Here is a 19480-nt window from a genome sequence, read left to right as displayed (position 1 = left end):
GGGTTTTGGCCTCTGCACAAATCCATCAATGATCCCAACTGCTAAGATGTCCAGATACTGAATCAAATAGCATTGCGATTCAGGGAATAACTGCACAGTGGTATGAGAAGTGTCATCTGCCTTACGCTTCTGATAAATCCCCACTCTGAAAACCCCCCTCATACAGCAAGTCAGGAAGTGGCTCTCCTCATTATGGGTGTGAGCTGGATCCAGACTTAGCAGCCTAACCCCAGACTTCTCTGCCGTTCTCCCGAGCCCTGCAGTTTATGCAACTGCGAGGAAGGAATTCGCGGACTCTGCCATTCTGATTTATACTTAATTTTTAAAGCCTCATTTCCATTGCGACATTCTAAGCACATTTTAAAGGAATTAAAAGAGGAATCCTGCATTAAATTTGCAAAAGTGTCAATAAAAAAATCAGGAAATAAAACAGCATATAAACATTAAACAGTACTTCAGAGAATTACATTTTTACTTTGGCTAATTGTGCTTAAAAATTTTTTACATAACATTTACATTTTCATTAATTTCCATTTTAAAAGTCTGGGAGTTGACATGTTTAAAATTATGCTACTTGAATTAACTAAAGTGCTAAATCTGATTTTTTAGAACAGCTTAATTGAGATGTAATTTACATACCATAAAATTTACCCCTTTAAAGTATACACATCAGTGGTTTTTAGTATATTTGCGGACTTGCACCAGCATCACCGCTATCTAATTTTACAACGTTTTCATCACACCAAAAAGAAACCCTCATCCATTAGCAACCTCTCCTTATTTTCTTTTCTCCCATTCCCTGGCAAGCACTGATCTACTTTCTGTCTCTATGGATTTGCCTATTTAGGACATTTCATATAAATGGAATCATATAATATGTGTTTTTTTCCTACTGGCTTTGTTCACTCAGTATGTTTTGAAGGTTCATCCATGAGGTAGCATGTATCAGTATTTAATTCCTTTTTATGGCGGAATAATTTTCCATTTTTTGGATCTATATATAACATTTGTTTATCCTTTCATCAATTGATGAACATTTGGGTTTCTGCTTTCACTATTATGACTAGTGGTATGAACATTTGTGAAGAAGTTTTTGTGCAGATGTATGCTTTCAGTTCTCTTGGGGTTAGTTATACCTAGGAGTGGAATTGCTGGGTCATATGGTAATTCAGTGTCTAACTTTTTGAGGAACTGCCAAACTGTTTTCCACTGTGGTGTGCACCACTTTACATTCCCACCAGCAATGTATGAGGGTTCCAGTTTCTCCACATCCTTGTCAACACTTGTTCTGGTCTTTTGTTTCGGCCATCCTAGTGGGCATGAGGTAGTATCTCCTTTGGTTTTGACTCGAATTTCTCTAATGACTAATGATGTTGAACATCTTTTTATGCATCTTTGTATATATTTATATATTTTTGTATAACTTCTTTGTAAAAATTTTTATTCAAATATTTTGTCCTTTTTAATTGGGCCATTTCTTTAAATTGTTGCACTGTAAGTTATTTATATATTCTAGACATAAGTCCCTTATCAGATACATGATTTGTAAATATTCCCTTCTGAGAGATGTCTTTTCACCTGATGGTATCTTTTGGAGCACGAAACTTTTAAATTTTAATGAAGGACAATGCATCTTTTTTTTCTCACTTGTGTCTTTTTGGTGTCATATCTAAGAAACCACAGCCTAATTCAAGGTCGCAAAGATTTACTTTTATGATTTCTTTTAAGAATTTTACAGTTTTAACTCTTACATTTAGGGGTCTGATCCATTTTGAGTTAAATTTTATATATGATGGGAGGTAAAGGTCCAACTTCATTCTTTCGAATGTGGATGCATGCTCAGTTGCACTAGTACTATTTATTAAAAAGACTATTCTTTTTCCGCTGAATTGTATTGCCACCATTATCAAAAAATTAACCATAAATGTTCAGGCTTTTTTTTGGACTCTCAATTCTGTTTTATTGATCTATGTGTCTACCCTTAGGTCTCTACCACAATGTCTTAATGATCATAGCTTTGTAGTGAGTTCTAAAATCAAGAAGTGGGGAAGTGTGAGTCCTCCAATTGCATTATTCTTTTTCAAGATTATTTTTACTACTCTGGGTCTCTTGCATTTCCATATCAATTTAAAGACAAGCTTGTCAATTTCTGTAAAAAAGGCAGCTGAGATTTTGACAGAGGCTGCACTGAATCGATCAATTCAGGAAGTACTGTCGTCTTAACAATATTAGGTCTTCCAGTCCTTGAGTGACAGCTGTCTGTATACCTACGTCTTGAATATCCTTCAATGGCTTTTTATAGTTTTCAGTGTACCAGTCTTGAACTCATTTTAATTTTATTTCTAAGTACTTTATTCTTTGAGATGCTATTATAAATGGAATTGTTCATTTCATTTTGGGATTATTCGTTCCTAGTATATAGAAACACAATTGATTTTGTGTATTGACCCTGTAACCTGCTACCTTGCTGAACTCACTTATTCTAATAGTTTTTTTGTGTGTTTGTATTTCTTAAAATTTTCCATACAGAAGATTATGTCATCTGTAAGTATAGATAGTATTACTTCTTCTTTTCCAATCTGGATGCCTTTTTCTTTCTTTATCTTGCCTCAATGCCCTGGCAGTATAAGTGGTAAAAGCAGACAACCCTGTCTTGTTCCCGATCTTAGGGGCAAGGCATTCATTCTTTTATTGCTAAGTATGATTTTAGCTGTGGGTTTTCATAGATGCCGGTTTTACATAGATGCCCTTTATCAGGCTGAAGAAGTTCTCTTCTGCGTAGTGAAGAATTAACCTTACCCAAAGAAAGGTCTGGCCTTTGCCCTCAGCTTCTGGGAGGTAACCTTCATGCCTGATAGGACCGTCTTTGTCTGGGGGCCTTGGGCCTAACTGGAACAGTATGATTTAGGGTTGGGCTTTGTGTCACACAGTATCAGTAGACCTCTGGAAGAGACTGGAGACTGATATAAACCATGCGGTAAATCGATCAGGCCTGTGTAATGGAACCCTGATAAAAACTCTGAATGCCACAGTTTGGGTGAGCTTCCCTGGTTGCCAATACTCCATGGGTACCGCCACGTATCAATGCTGGGACATTAATTTGCTCCACATTTGGTAGTCCCTGGATTCCGCCCTCTGTTTTTCTTTCCTTGGCTGATTTTAACCTGAATCCTTTCCCTGTATGTAATAAACTGTAACTGTGAGTAGAATGGCTTACGGTGAATTCTGTGGGTCACTCTAGTGAACCTAAGAATGGTTTTAAGAATCCCTTGAACTTACATTTGGTGTCAGAAGTGAGGGTAGTTTTGCGTGTAGACTACCACGGTCCCCCTAATTTCAAGTTGTTCCAACTCTTTGCACCTTCTATTCCTAGTTTCTTGAGTGCTTTTATCATGAGACCGTACTGGATTTTGTCAAATGCTTTTTCTGTGTCTATTGAGATGATCATGGTTTTTTTTTTTTTTTCCTTTAGCCTATTGATATATTGGATAACATTGATTTTCATATGTTGAACTAACTTTGCATTCCTGAGATAAATCCCTCTTGGTCATGGTATACAATCCTTTTTATATGCTGCTAGATTTGGTCTGTTAGTAGATGGAAGGTTGGTCCATCAATATTCATAAAGGATACTCGTATGTCGTTTTCCTGTCATGTTTGTTATTAGGAATAGACTTGTCTCATAAAATGAGTTGGGAAGTGTTCCTTCTATATTTTTGGAAGAGTTTGAAAAGGATTGATGTTGATTCTTTGTATGTTTGGCAGAATTTACCAGTGAAGCCATTTGGACCTGGTCTTTTCTTTGTGAGAAGTTTTATGATTACTAGTGTTTTTCAGTAGTTAAATATTTTTATAAAAAATATATATTGTAGGGGGAAGGGAAAATATATCATGATTGTCATCAGGGCTATGGGACTACAGAGACTTTGATTAAATTTCAGATTTATTCCACCTTCCTCAACACCTGAAGCCCATGAAAAAACCTAGCAAGCCCTGTGTTCTATGAAATACCCCATTTGTGAGTGACAAACTGAGGCTTCTGACTAGTTTTATTTGAATAGCTGAACATCTTGAGGCTGTTTTTAGAGAAGAAATTGAGTGTCCCGAAAGCCTGGGGGTAGAAAGTCAGCCCAGTTTGCTTAGGAACAGCCTTCAAATGTTCTACACCAAGCACGATATAAACAATTTTTTAAACAACCATAGAAATATGGCTAAACTGGCAAAGAAAAAAGTATATTAGGCATTTTGTTTTAAGAAGTATAAATAATATACTCACCATTCATTATCCAAGGCATATCGAAGATCACTATTTTTGCTGAAAGATGAAAAAATTCATTGAATGTGATTTAGTACCACTATAGTAATATCAGTCATACCTGACCTAGAAAAAATGTTGATCTAAATATTACTAAAAACTGAGCTGGCTGACCCAGTTCTAAGTCAGTGAAGTGTGAATGCTAGAATTAAACCCACAGTGGTGAGGGTCCCACTCAGGAGGGTGGCTTCTAGGAAACGAATAATACACTATCACTGTCCTTTGGTAAGTAGCCTGTTCTTTTGTTTATTGCTCTTGTTTGCAGAAAGGTACAAAAGAAAATAGTTAAGTGGGTAAGTGGAGTCTTGAGATGTGGTGTGTCATATTAGTGCTGAAGTCCACTGAACTTGAAAATGATTTCAATATCAAATTTATGGTTTCAATTATAATTTTCCAGAGATTACATTGTTAAACCACTCTCACATTTGCCCCCACCAGTTTAATAAATCATCATGTTTGAAGAAACAAAAATTATTTCTACTTTTCTTAATATTATGAGCTCTAGGAAGCCAATAATTCCAAAGTATACATAAGTATTATTTGCATACTTAGATGAAGATATTAACATTTGTGAGAAAGAACCAGAAACCACATAGGGGGATTTTTGATATCCAATTTTTATTCTTCATTCCAGAAGAATCAAATGTAATTTCATTCTTCTCTGAGCAGAGAGCCTCCTAGAATGATTCTGTTAATGCAGGACAGTGAAGTACATGTGAAGAACAAGGTATCTGCAAAGAGCTACCTGCTACTTAATACTTCAGTCTTCGTCAGGAATATGTCTAAAAAGATTTGGACTCAAGATATTAAGAAATAATATATTTCACGACAGATTTTAAAGCACAATAAATTTAAAAATCTACAAAATTCAATGTCTGCAAAACTACATTATATAGGTAGAATATATACCTATATCTCTAGTTACTTATCACTAGTTATTGGAATGAATATATTCCAAATCATTTTTATATTGAGCCATGCATTTATTACTAGTATTGTCAAAAAAAAAATCTTGGATGTGTTTATAAAGTAATAATACTATTTAATGGTTCTTTGCAAATTCTAATAGATATTTTGATAAATGAGTGAATATTTTATTTTCATGGTGTACATAAGAGAAACAGGCTAATAACATTCCCTACTGACCACTGGCTGGCACTGCTCAGTACATGTTATTGACTCAGGGTACATGCCAGATCCAGTAAGAATTCAGAAGGAACAGCAGGTCCTACAGGGTCCCCAAACAAGACATCGTGTTTACTAGAAACACTCACAAATACTCTCTGAAGTCATAGGGCTGGGGTGGCACTGATCCTTGATATTCTAATGCTTTTTGTCTATTCCTCACTTCACATTAATAATGCAAAACCATACACAAGTAAGACGATCTAGGGATTTTAGGCCTTTAGTGTCACCTTGAGTCATAAGTCCCAAAAGACCCTAATTGTGATATTTGCCATTTTCTGATGTCCCTGTTGCCTCTCTCCTATCTTCTCACTTTCAACCCACTGAGGTTAAAAATCTTTGTTTATGTGGGATGGCATCTCCATTTCTCCAGGGAGAAATCATCATATAAATCCAATAAATCAAAACTGAATAAGATTTAATTAAGAGTTCTTCGTTCAGGTAATGAATGAAATAATCACAATGAAAAACAAAGGAACTCCAAATGCCAGATTCACATGCAGTACAAGATAGCAAGTGTTTTCTCAATGACAGTTTTTAAATAGCAACTAGTAACACAGTGTACCATACGTATGAGTGTTGTTTATCACAGAGTACACTTTATCAATATTGTTTATCTGGGTTTTGTATGTGAGAAGTTCTATGTAATATTTTAAAGGAATTTCTCAATTGAAAGATTAGGAAAAATGGGATAATCTTGGAAATAAGTATATGTTTTTATGTCTCCGTGTGTATGATGTGTGTATGTAATATACAGTTTAGAACTTAAACTCTTAAAACTAATTGTAAAGGACAATGATTATTTATGAAAAATTTCCCCTGTACCTACTAGGATACGCACTGAAATGTCTATGAACACACTTAAGCTCTTCATCAGAAAACAGTGTTTCAGCTATTAAACACTATAATAATATAAAACTCCACAATTCTCAGACATTGTCTACAGTTTTTACACATCATATTTTTATAAAGAAGTAAGTTACTTACACAGGTATTTAGGGTAATAAACCTTAAAGCAGTTGATGATAAAGCGTACAAAATCCATGTCCTAAAATAAAGATTATACATTGAAATCTTTAAGAATGTCCACATTTGAGAATTTTAAAGTGCATATTTCAAAAGGTGATAAATTATTAAATACAAATGAGACAATTATTAAAGTCTTTAAAAATAAGCTCATATATAAATATCTATATTCCTAAGGATTAAGCTATTAAGTCATTATAAGCTACTTATAATAATCAGTCCTAAAAATGAGTTAAATCAGAAAGAAGCTTAAGCATCATTCATGTTACCTCAAACTAGAGATACCCCAGGCTGCTAAGGTAACGTGGACCTAAAATGGACCTAAAAGCAATCCCCATAGAGAAATTCTAAAGATCTGTTAAACAGTTAAATTATTGAAACAAATGTACAGTTTACAACCTGACTACTTGAAATGATAATACATGTCTATAAATTTTGGTATATTTGCTTTTTAAAGTTAATTTCTGTACCTCGTAATAGCTTTAGTAAAATATATTTCATTAATCTTTTCCTTAACAGTTAAGTTAATCTGATCATATTGACCTGCTATATCTATTTCACTTCTAGCTTCTTTCCTCTTATTTAGGGACCTAGAATTAGAATTTCTTAGTTTATATTCAAATGTTCATTGACTCCAATTCTGGGAGACTTTATAAACATAGCTGTGTGGTTGGTTCCATTGCCTTGAACACAGCAACATGAAATTAGGTTATAAGGATTATGATTCACATGGATCACTTCATTCCATGTTATTCCACAGCCACAGGCTGATTTACTAATCCTGATCAGCCATCTTATAAGAACTGTAGGATATCTATCATCCATCCGTCCGTCCGTCCTTCTATCAATCTATCATCTATCTAACCAGGCAAACTTAGATTCATCAATTATTGAAAGATGGGTTGTCCTAGAAAGAGAGTCTATAAAGTCATTCCTAGCATGTGAGTTATAGCATCTTTAACTCTAGTAAACTGAAAGTAAGCATCCTTAACTATTGTAGGTATTTATTATGGGATAAATCCTAGTATATAGTAATACCTTTATGACTCATCATTATATCCACTGTGCACAGAGCTTACTCATTTATAGTTAAGTAAGAGTCAAATATCTCCAAATAACTAGTTATATATAAATTTGGTTACCTAGTATCTGATCTGTGGCCCCCAGAGACTGCCTAAAAAAGTCTTCATCCAATATTCTTCTTTTCATCTTTTATGTAATTGAATATCCTTCCTTATAAAATCCCAAGTTACTGCTAATTCAAGTGGATTTCATAGGCTGCCACTGGTGTACATATATTAGTAGGTACTACATAAAAGAGCTCCAGGAAACTACTGGTCTGCATTCTGCGAGGATGCTTTCAAGGATGCTATTCATTATCTCATAAAATGTCCTCCCTTTGAGGACCCATGAAAGACTTTTCTCTCTGGTTCGGGTATCAGGAATGCTTACACTTCTCCCAAGACACTGGTTTTGAAGCATGGCCTCCGAATAATTTTAAATGATGCCATTTCTTTCAGGTGGGCAGCTGAAAGCTTAGAGCCAAATTGGTGGCCCAATGCTAACAAATAATTTTTAAAATGTCTCACCCTGTATACATCTTTCTGTATACATTGTGTATACATCTTTATGAGCCAACTTAAATCCTTTACAAATCATGAGGTTGATATGTAAAAATTCATTAAGCTTCAAGAATTTTAAAACCATAATGATTTCAGTACTTAGTAATGCAAATAAACCTCATTTATAAATTCAAGACAATGAGGTAGCATATAAGTAGCTTGAAAAAAATCAGTTCGAGTTGATTCTCTGTCCCTATATGGCAATAAAAAACATTAACAATTACTTTTCATGATTCTGGGTTAAGAATTAGAAAATCACTATACATAAAAGATAACAGAATCATGATTCATTTTTATGAAATAGTTATCCAAGCATGTTGATTTAGATTTGGGTCACAGTATGATTTACTCTAATTTAAAACTCATTGACACAGAAACTAGATTGAAAAAATCCAGGGCAACAGACTCTTAAAAGATAAATAGAGACATGGAAAGAAAAAAAAATCTGTGGTTCTACCACCCAAAATAACTCGTCTCTCATTCTCTCTAGCAGCTCTCTCTAGTTTTTAATTAATTAATTAATTAATTAAATTTTTAATGTCTAAGGTTTCCTTTTGGGGGGCTAGGTATTCCTATGATGTAATCCTGTTGCCTTGTTCATTAAAAAGGGTATTTTCCAACATTACTACAAATTCCTTTTAAACACTAATACATATACTCCATCAATTAGATAGAATACAATTTACCATTTCGCTGTGTGGATATATACATTTTTTTCCCTAATTTTTCACTATTTTAAATAACACTCTGAAAAAACATTTTGGTACACAACACTTTTTCTGTACTCAGGATTTTTTCTTTAGAATAGATTTCCAGAAGTTAGTTACCAGGCAGAGTAAGAATGCAATCATTTTAAGATTCTTAACATACTTTGCCAAGTGGATTTTCAAAAAGGTTTTAGCCCTGCCCCAGGCAAGTGTGCAAATGCCACTTCACTGCTACCAGAATTAGCCAAGGTTTGATGTAAGAAACGACAGCTTAATAAATGTCCTTACAGATCCCCATTGCTGCTGAAGGGTTTGTAGTTAGCACTAAGGTCACAGGGGCCCAAATTAAAGACTGGTAGGTCTTATTTTTTTTGAAGCTTTGCAAAATCACCTGGAGAAAACTGGTTTGCAAAAGCTAACCAAATCGAACAAACAAAAATCCAAACAAGCAAACACAAACCCCCACAAAATCACAAAGTGCTGAATATACAAAACTCAGGCAACATCCCACAACTGTAAAACATGATATAAATCTAATGATACGACAGAGAGCAAATGTTACTTTCCTTAATATCTGTTGAGTGCATTATGCTGTGCCAGGCACAGGGTTAGGTGCTGTTAGGAAATGAGCTTCGATAGACAAGTTCACGGTTAACCTCATCTACCCAATAGCCTGCTGGCCTCCACGTCCTACCACTATATCCCATTTATCAGACAACCAACATTTCTAGGAAACCTACTGAAGCAAATTTATTTCTTTGCAGATCGTCTTCCATGTTTGACTTTGCTCACAACGTGGCGGGGGATAAATCCCAAACATAACTTAGGTCGATTTTATAGGAATATGTGGTTGGGGAGAAGTGGCGGGGAGGACAGCATGATCAACAATGATTTAGAATTAAAGAAAAATGCTTACTATGCTATTTATTCCAGTTTCTGACAGGTCAAACATCACTGTTACCGGTTTCCCATTTTCTCTCTTAGCATAACGTTCCAGCCAGAACGCGATAAGCTTCTTTTTGTCCAGTATGGTTTTAGGGTCTTTTATATGATACTTCACCCTAATCCAGACTTTCAGCAGAACATAAGATAAAAATAAGAAAAATGTTTATGGCATTGTAATTTTTTTTTTATACTTATCCTTTCCGTTTTTCTTCACTTATTCATTTTGTCTCTCAGATTAAACACGTCTCTTCTTTCTTTAAAATGAGAAATAGTGTGCACTTGGGAACCTTAAAGAGTAGCTGAAAGGTAAACTATTTTTGTCCCCTTAGGAAATAAATTTCGCAAGTAAGGTGGAAAAGAGCATACAGGTGAACAAACAGTATTTGGTAATAACCTAAGAGTACTGTTCACTGTGCTTAACGAAAAGAAAGCCATTGGTTCTGTCAAGCACTAGAAAAAAATGTTCCTTCCAGAGGAAAAGTGTGGACAGAGGCGCTATGAAGGTGTGAGCAGGTGTCGTGCATGTGGGTGGAGTGTGGCAAACCATTCAGAGTGGTGGCAGCTAGGACAAAATGTGATGACTGGTGAGAGGAGAAGCTGAACAGACAGGGCTGGGCTTCAAGGACTCTGAATGCAATGCTAAGGTGTTTTGATTTTCCTATTTACAACATCTCTCAGGCAGCAGCACAGAGAGGAGATGGGAAGAGGCAGAGGAGGAAACCCAACGGGCGATGCCCCGGGAAGGGACTAGGGGGTAAGGGGACAGTGAGGGACTGAAATGAGGAAGTGCTGGTGAAAATGGAGAGGGGCTAACTGAAGCTGTGTCAGAGGGAAGAGCCAATGGCTGCTGGCCTGAGCTGGACAGAGCAGGGACAGAGCAGGTGGTGGGACGTGGATGTTCAGCTGTGTGTTGTGTTGAGGGCAGCCGGCTGGCAATCAGTTTGGTGGCACCAGTCAGTGGGCAGCTGGGCATGTACGTGCATGTTGCCTGGGGACAGTGTGGGCTCTCTGCTGTTTGAGGGGAGGAAGCTGAAGCTGTCATGGTGCTTGAGATCACCCAAGGAGACTGTATCAGCTAGAAAGTAAGAGGCCAAGGAAGGAATGAAGCTAGGGAAGCACTTTTAAGGGACAGGCAGAAAGAGAAATGCGCAAAGAAGACTGAGGAGGAGGAGCCAGCGACAGGAAAATGCAAGGAGTGCTGTTCAAACAGGAACAGACCACATGCCACCGAGGGCAAAGTGCGCACTGACCATGCAGTAAGCTCACTTGGCAGGACATCTGCTCAGGATGGCGCTCTGACACTCCTGTGGAGCCTCAGCCTTGGTAAAAAAAAAAAAAAACCAAGCTGGAGTTTGGGCAATGGGGAGAGAAGAAAATCACTGGGAAGGCAGGGAGTGGGGTTACCGTTCCTCCCGCCATGGGCGATCACACAGATTCACGAGACGTGAAGGGGAGAAGACTGGGAAACTTGAAAAACATCCATGGATCAACCCTTAGGGGGCTGTCAAAAAAGATGTTCCATAAAAATGCTGGGTTGAAGTTTAATATGACAGTCAAATTAGAAAGAAGATAGAGACTCTGGATTACATTATTTTGGCTGCTTTAGAGGACGCAGCATTTGCCTTTGCTGCCTGGTTTATTATAATGTAAACAGTAGTACAACTCGTAAGTATATGCTGCTCGGTCGGGATGGCTCGAACAATCCCCAACTGCAGGAAACTCGCCGTGTGCTACATATGGAGAAAGTGCTGCCTATTACGAATTCTGTTGAGATAAGGACAGCTCGAAATCTTGAAAAGCCAGCACGTAAATATACTTACACAACTTGTTGCCTTCTTTGTCATAACCGTGGAGATAAATACCACCGATTTCGAATAACCATCTGGGAATGGAGGATTCAGTCAGATCTAAAAAGTGATAAACTGGTGAGTAATTGTAACTTAGGGGCCTTTTTAAAAAGAAAACATAATGTAAAGGTTAATGTTATGTAGCTCTGACATAAAAAAGATAAAGCTTATTTAAACATCTGGATAGATTCCAGTAAATAACGGTGTTTCTTACTAAGTAAACAAACTGCATAAAGACATAGGTGAGAGAAATGGACAAAAAATCTGTTGCTCTTTGACGCTTCAGCCACTGTTTATGAAGACACATTTCTACGTCCGGTTGTGTTTCAAATAATGACTTGCAGACAAATAATATCACTGTTGGACAATTTCAAGAGAACGTGCCCTGCAAACACCCACATTACAGCTTCAGAATTAATGAAAAAATCACTATGGTTTCTTTTGAAAAATAGTATTTTCCCACAAAGTTTGATGTGCAGTGGAGTCTAATACATTTTGTAAACTTGGGGCAAGTGGAAAACACTTCAAGAAAAATGCCAGCTCCTTTTTAGCAGGAGGAACAAAAAGGGCCTGTCCTGTCTCTAGCGAGGCTGAGAACCAACAGAAGCAAGGCAGCACGTGGCAAGGCTTTTGTTACCTTCACAAGTAATTCCCCAAGAACTTTCAAAGATTTCTTTATCTTTCCCCAACCCTTGTATCATATGTCTGCTGTCTGCCACTGGAAACAAGCAATTCTATGTAAGAAAACACTACTGTTAAGTTTAAACATTAATTTTGTACTTAAGTGATTTAGGAATATCAGATTTATATTACTTTGTGTGATCAATAAGTGCTCCACTGTTTGTTGAAATTACCTATGTATTTTTTTTTACATTTCCAATCAAATTGTTTCTTAAATACTCCCCTTCTGATGGAGTCCTTCTAGAAGTGTGAGGCCTGGAGAGGGTGTCTGCTCTGGATTTATTCATCGACTACTTTGTATTAAGTCTCTAGACTCAGTCACTCCAGAGTTTATCATCTTCAAGGTCAGGAAATTCTTTATACCTCATCGAAAGCAGTAGTTATGCCAGTTTGTTACATTTTCAGGAGGAAAGAGAGAGAATGAGTAACCTTTCCTGGGAAGATTTCTTTCTATACTTGAAGACTATTCTAAACCCCCCTAAGATTTCCAACCCCCCCTTTCTGGAGAAAATTTCATTTTTAAAGTGGGCCTTGAAATTAAGCCATTAAAAGAAGGCTGCCATAGGCATCCTTGGGAATCAGCCTGCTTTTGGGGGAGCTCCATTCATTAATCCTATATGGAGCACCTAGTGGAACAAGGAACTCTGGGAATAAAGACATAAGGCAACAACTGAGAAAAACAGGCAGGTAGTATCTCCTTATCTTTAGTCCTAATAGTGAAGATGCTGACGCTGTCCTGCTATTATTGTTTAATGGTACCAAAGTAAACAAGCACAGGTTAGGAGACTCTGCTGTGCGTGAAGAACGGAGCGTGATTCTATTCCCTGGTGATCTCATTTCCTTATGAATGATCCAACTTTTAAGACTTACTCATATGACATTCCTTTCAAAGTGTTACTGGGTCTGTATAAAACTTTATATTCCTGTGTTTATGATGCTTGTCGAGGATACTTGAAAATACACTATTAGATAAATGTGAAACAGTAATATTTATGAAGGGGATAGTATACTGTCGGGGTTAAATCGAACAGCTTACCATTGACAGCTATTTCTTTCCTCCACTGAAAACTCTCATCGAGCATCTTCAGTGTTTCATCTATAACATCATGTCTCCAGAATAAGTAATTTTCAACCCAGTTATCGTCTTGTTGTAGCCTTTCAACATCACGTGGATCGTATTTATCTGGCTTATCTAGGGGAAAAACAGTAATAAATATCCAAGTCAGATACATTCTGCAGTGAATAATAACAAAAGCTAATGTCAAAGGAGAACAAAGACCTCGAAGACAAAGCTAAGCTATTTGAAGAAAGACTCAGGGATGCAGTTCAGATGAAAAGGACTGATGGAATTTCTAAGTGCGAGGAGATTAAGTTATCTAAAGGCTGCAGGTTTACTTTAAACCACCATAGATTTAAAAAATAAGACCATAGTCAAATATTTTGCACGACTCTCTCTAAAACTATAAACCAACATCTGGGAAGATCAATTATGTTATCTGAACTTGAAATCCTTACCCTAGTCAATGAAAAATGAAACTATATGTAAAAGAATTAAGTTGTACTTAAAGACACTTTTTTGACAAGTGTCATTAAAAAAAAAAATGAAAATACAAAATGGAAAACTGACCATGTATGCAGCAGTTAACATCACCTATAATTTACCAGAATAATTGTTTTCAAAATAATTTCTTATTATCTGCCTACACACACGCTATGTTCTTACCAACCTCTATACTTGATATTCCTCCTTCCACACCCTGCTCTATTTTTCTGTCATTGAACCTTCCTTGTCTCCCTACAACCACCTCTGCACATCCAAATTCTACATTCTGCAAGACTCCTTTCAAATGCTTCCTCTTCCATAAAATTTCCCCTGAGTCCAGAAGTCATTCCTTCCCGCTTGTGAACAGCTACAGGACTTGAACTAAGCCTTTCTTAAGGCACTTAGCATTTTCCCCCTTGAATCAGAGTCACTGGCATGCATAGCATATCTTCTCAAATAGAGACCATAAAAGCAAGGTCTAGCCAGCCTAAGAATCCTCCGAAGCAGATTATAGTAGTGCCAATGAAAAGGCCTTCAGGAAACTTTTGTTGACTGAATCTATTCCTTCTCTATTTTTATTTTCTCTGTTAATGGTACTCTCCCAGGCACCCTAGCAAGAAACTTCAGAAAATTCTCTGGCTCTTTCATTTCTGCTTTGTCTTTTTTTCTTTTTTGAATCTAGTTAGTTGCCAAGTTTTATAGATTCTATCTCCTGTCCGTTTGCTCGGCCTTATTTCAGACCCTCAGAGATGATAGCCTAAAGGGCAGGATAATATAAAGTGCATTCAGAGAATTATTTTCTTTGAGTCTCAATTTCCTAATCTTTAAGCTGCTTTAGATACTCACAGGATTATGTGAGGATCAGATGAAAATGTATATGTGGAAGTACTTGAAAGTTTAGAGCACTATAAAATATGAGGCCATAAACTACGCATGTATAGAGTGTTACCTTGGAAAAGGCTTTCAATATCTGGGTTCTATTTTTCTAATCTATACAAAGAGGGGTTCTGTGGTACGTAAACCTTGGGAAATGTTTTTTAGCTCTGCTACTGGAAAATTCATCAGCATTCAAAACAACTTTTCTTCAATGATCATTTATAAACATGCGTTGGATAGAAAAGTTTACACTGCTTAGCATCAAGAGAGCCCTGGGAACACCTGACCCCTGAAGAAGCGTCATCCATTTTGCCTGCTGGCGGTCCTCTCCTCTGGACCAACATGGCGTTTTCCTTGAAATTACAGGCTGACTTCATTCATTTTTAAGAAAATTCCTGCCAAATACCTAAGTCTGAATAACAGTTTACTTGCCAGTTGTTCTTTCAAATAAAAGCGGTGGTCTATAAAAAAGTGACTAATTCAGCTGGCAATTCAAACATGTAGAAGTGTTTAATGCATACTTCCCAATTTTGTCACACACAACATTAAAAAACAATGTTACTCAAGGGTCAAGATTTAATAAAATTCACTGTTTCATCAGAGGCTTTCTAAAATAAAATCGGCTTTTTATTTTAAACTGAGAGAACCAACAATGAAGACTACAGTGACTACTAGCCTTGATTCAGGCTGCAGAGTGAGCAGTTCTACCCACCAATGCTTCTGTGTAATGGGTACAAATGTCGACAGGGTGATAGAGGCAAATGGTTTCTTAGTATTATCATGAAAATAGCTTTGACCTCACTGGCTCCCGAAAAGAGTCTTGGGCGTCTGAACTCTGAGAACCACTTAGAACAATAGGCGGCAGGTGGTAAAAGCTCAATAACTATTTAGCCATAAGAATAAAACATTGTTATTTTCATTATCACTACCACTGCTGGTATTCACCACTAAGGATTCTGTAAATAGGACAGTGCATGTTATTAAGAAATTTAAAGCCGACTGCTCCTGGATAGCGTTTAGGAATGCAGATCTTTGAAATTAGAAATCTCTATATTAAAATGAATATTGGTATTAATAAAACGTGTACTTACATATGACATACCTGTTCAACATTCACCCCTAGATAGGAGTGAAAACAGAGTGGAAAAGACTGAGGAAAGAACTGGGGAGGGGATCTTTTGGGGGTGGAGGGAGAGAGGCAGGAGAAAAGTGGGGGCAGAAGAGGGCTGAGGGGGAGGAGAGGGAAGAGAGAATGAGAAAGAAACAAAGTGAGCATTCAAGGAAAGGAAAACTTGGCCTAGGACCACAGGGCCAAGTGTAATAATAACTGTGCTTAGGACAAAACAATTTGCTGCTTTCAAATACAGCCTCCAGACAACTGAATACTCAAGTTTTAGGGATTTTTCAGAAAACTAGTCTTTAGGTAAGTCCAGATGTTATGAGAAGCAGCTAAAGATGGACACTCAAAAAAGAAGCTGCTAAAGATATAAAACATACTTGTGTGCACACACACTACCCCTAAAAACCTACCCAGGGCACCATTTTGAAAGACTTTACCTCATAGAGATTAGGAAGAGATTAGTTTTGAGGAATAGAATAAAGAAAGAAAATGGAGTCACTGTAGTCAAGCTGCTAAATTGCTAAAATCGAGTAGGTTGAGGCGTGAAGAAACGATTCTATTCTTGTTTTAACTAGCCTGGGAACGTAAAATTTTGAACTTTCCAGTCCTGTGTCGATGCCTGGACCTCCATATAAGCCTCTGATTACCTGCTGAGGGACTCACATATCTAGACCATCAGATGTGACCAGATCTCCTGGTGACCATCTTCTGGACCACCTGGCATCCATCATCCAGACTGCCTGACTTCTGACTGATAACTGGGACGAGTCCTAGGGCTAAGAACGCAGGGCTGATTTTTCTCAAGGATGGGACTTTTAAGAACTCTCATCTTTTCTTTTTTCCTTTGGAACACTTCCGGGTTTTTGCCTAGCTGTGTTCCCAGTTTGCAAACTCTAAAGCACTTGAACAAATCTCTATCATTTATTTCTAGCCAAAGCCTTCGGACTTTTTGAGTTCGTCTGACAGTTTTATATACCAATAACGTATGCATACTTTCATAATAGTGTCCTTATTTAATCTGGCTGTGGACCAGTGAAAACTTCATCACAGGCCAGCAATCTCAAGTGGCACATTTTTAAGACTCAGCCTTGCATTTCTTCAAAATAGCTCAAAGCTCATTTCAGCCACTCTTCTGTTAAGAAACCTTAGGGAACTATTAGCACACCTGTGCTTCATTGTTTTTTCTACTATTTGTTCTTATATGAATTTTGCTCTGTAAATTGGTTTTATATTCATACAGTGTATCACCACTGAACACATTGCAAAGTTCATAATTTGGCTGAGAAATAATTAAACGGTGATTCACCTCTGGATCAGGGTAAAGATAAGTCTCTCAGCTTTTCATCTCTCTCTCGTGCATGCATGCACACAGACGCGATATCCCCTTCACACTGTTTCTCATGTGTATACTCTGAAAAATGTTGCAACATAGAAAATACAATTGATACTCATAAAACAAAGTTTCTTTATTAACATTTCTTTTTGTCTTGTACTTGATGGCTGGTGAAATTACCAACAGGGCAGAAACTGTGTTTTAAGGTAAACAAATATGAAAAGATTTCTAACCAGATTCGGGACACAGGACAGAGGGATGGACTCAGAAGACCCCTGCTCCTATATAGAGGGAGACTGAGCAAGTCACTCGGTCTGATTTTCTTCCCTGTAAAATGGAGATAATTAAGGTCTGCCTACCCACAGTCTTATGAAGATCAAGGATACTTTGAAAATGTTAAATACTATATGAGTAAATTTTATGCATATTAGATTAACAAGAGTGCTACCCCTGAATAGAAGACTTAATTCTAATTGACCTATTAATCAGTTGAGAAAATCTTGGAAGTATATTGTAGTTATTATAAGTGTACCTAGAATTCAGATAAAGTTTGAAAAAAATGCAAAAGTATTCTGATAACAAAATGAATCTCCACTTTCCTGTGAACCTATCTGGGGAGAGACTGAGAGGCAGTGATCTTCTTTGATGGGATTAAGCCACTGGCCTACGGCAGTGATTCTCAAAATTCAGCAAGCATCCAAATCACCAGTAGGGCTTGTTAAAACAGAGATTAGGTCCTACCCTTAGAGTGTCAAAATCATGGGTGGGATCCAAGAATCTGCATTTGTAACAAGTTCCTACAGGATGCTGATGCTGCTGTTGGTCCAGGGACCACACTTTGAGAGCCGCTGGTTTACTGCAGGGGTTGGCAAACTTTCTGTATAGGGCCAGATGGTAAATATCTAAATATCCTGGATTTTGAAGGACAACACAGGGTCTCCGTTGCTGGTTCTTCGTTGTTGTTGTATTTTTAGTGACCCTTTAAACATACAAAAAAACATTCTTAGCTCGAGGGCTGTTTGAAAACAGGACTTTACTTACTGACTCCCCTTTGGTGTAGAGAGCGGCAGTGCTTTCTGCTTCAGCTCCGGTCTTTAAAGAGATGGATTCATATACTGGATATGTAAGAGACACACTATCTTAGATGATATATCACTCTGCTCATCTATTCAGGTTTTCTTTCAATGTTCTTTCATAACATAAAAGTACATTTCTTTAGTTAGATTTGTAGGCAGCTTAGAGATTTTTTGTGTTGCTATCATGAAGCAATGAATGATAAGATTGGCAAATCTCATACCTATTATATTCCTTGCCATACTGATAACTAGATTATTTTATATACTGTATCACTGTCTTTTTTCTGACTATGGGAATTATTTTGAAGTTTCACAATTAAATATGACATTTGTTATAGGTTTTTAGAAGATAACACAGTTAAGGAAGTTTTCCATGTTTGCTAAAAGTTTTGTTTGCTTTTTCATAAAGTTGTATTATTGTCAGCGTGATTTCTCTGTTGAAATAAACACTTTCTCTCACTTAATTTTGTTAATGCATATATGCTTATATTGACTTAAACAAACATAGAAAAAGGAAACAGAAACAAATATGGTTACCTAAAGAGGGAGGAGAAGGGAGTGATGAGGCACAGGAGAACAGGAGACTAAAGACACTCCTCAATATTTATCTTTTTATAGTTTTGATGGTTGAACTGTACCTATTCAAAAGTTTCATTGAGGAGCATTATGTTAATGTAGCAAATTCCTCTGCTGCATTTTCTGATTATGAGTCACCTTCGCATTCTTGGGACTAACAAAGCTGCTTTTGCCTTATGTGTACATGTGCATCTTTATGAGGGCGGAGAGAATGGCAGGAGATTTGTGACTACCAATTCAATATCTTTAATAGTCACTGGTCTGTTTAGGTTTTTTACTTCTTGTTGAGACAATTTTAGATGATTTTTCTTTTCTCTAGAAAGTTTTACATTTAATCTAAGTTTATTAACTTACCGTGATAAAGCTAGTCATTGCAGTCCCTGATCTTAAAAATCTCCATCACATCTATAAGTATATCTGCTTTTATTCCTAGTGTATGCCTTTTTCTCCTTTTCTTAATCACTCATCCTACGTTTTTGTCTATTTTATTAGTCCTTTCAAAAAACCAGCTTACGTTTATTACATCTACTATCTTTTTCCCCATACCATGAATATCTGTTCTTACCTTATTTCCTTCTACTTTCTCTGTATTTACTCATGTTCACTTTGTAGCTCCTTGAATTGAATT

General features: G+C 36.8%; 1 protein-coding gene across 2 annotated transcripts in view; it reads right to left on the bottom strand.

The window, feature by feature from the left end:
• MOSPD2 (motile sperm domain containing 2) overlaps window positions 1-19480 on the bottom strand; it is a 46484-nt gene that overhangs the window by 16486 nt on the left and 10518 nt on the right. For both annotated transcript variants that reach the window (XM_011362963.2, XM_011362962.2), the window contains exons 3-7: window positions 13365-13520; window positions 11621-11707; window positions 9772-9926; window positions 6488-6548; window positions 4277-4315 (exon numbers count right to left, since the gene is read on the bottom strand). In XM_011362963.2, coding sequence (XP_011361265.1) covers window positions 4277-4315; window positions 6488-6548; window positions 9772-9926; window positions 11621-11707; window positions 13365-13520 — 498 coding nt within the window. The remainder of the gene's footprint in view (window positions 1-4276; window positions 4316-6487; window positions 6549-9771; window positions 9927-11620; window positions 11708-13364; window positions 13521-19480) is intronic.

The sequence above is a fragment of the Pteropus vampyrus genome, unplaced genomic scaffold, assembly GCF_000151845.1.
Source record: "Pteropus vampyrus isolate Shadow unplaced genomic scaffold, Pvam_2.0 Scaffold81, whole genome shotgun sequence".
NCBI classification, from domain to species: Eukaryota; Metazoa; Chordata; class Mammalia; order Chiroptera; family Pteropodidae; genus Pteropus; species Pteropus vampyrus.
The sequence above is the reverse complement of the archived record's forward strand: the minus strand, read 5'-3'. Positions and strand labels throughout refer to the sequence as shown.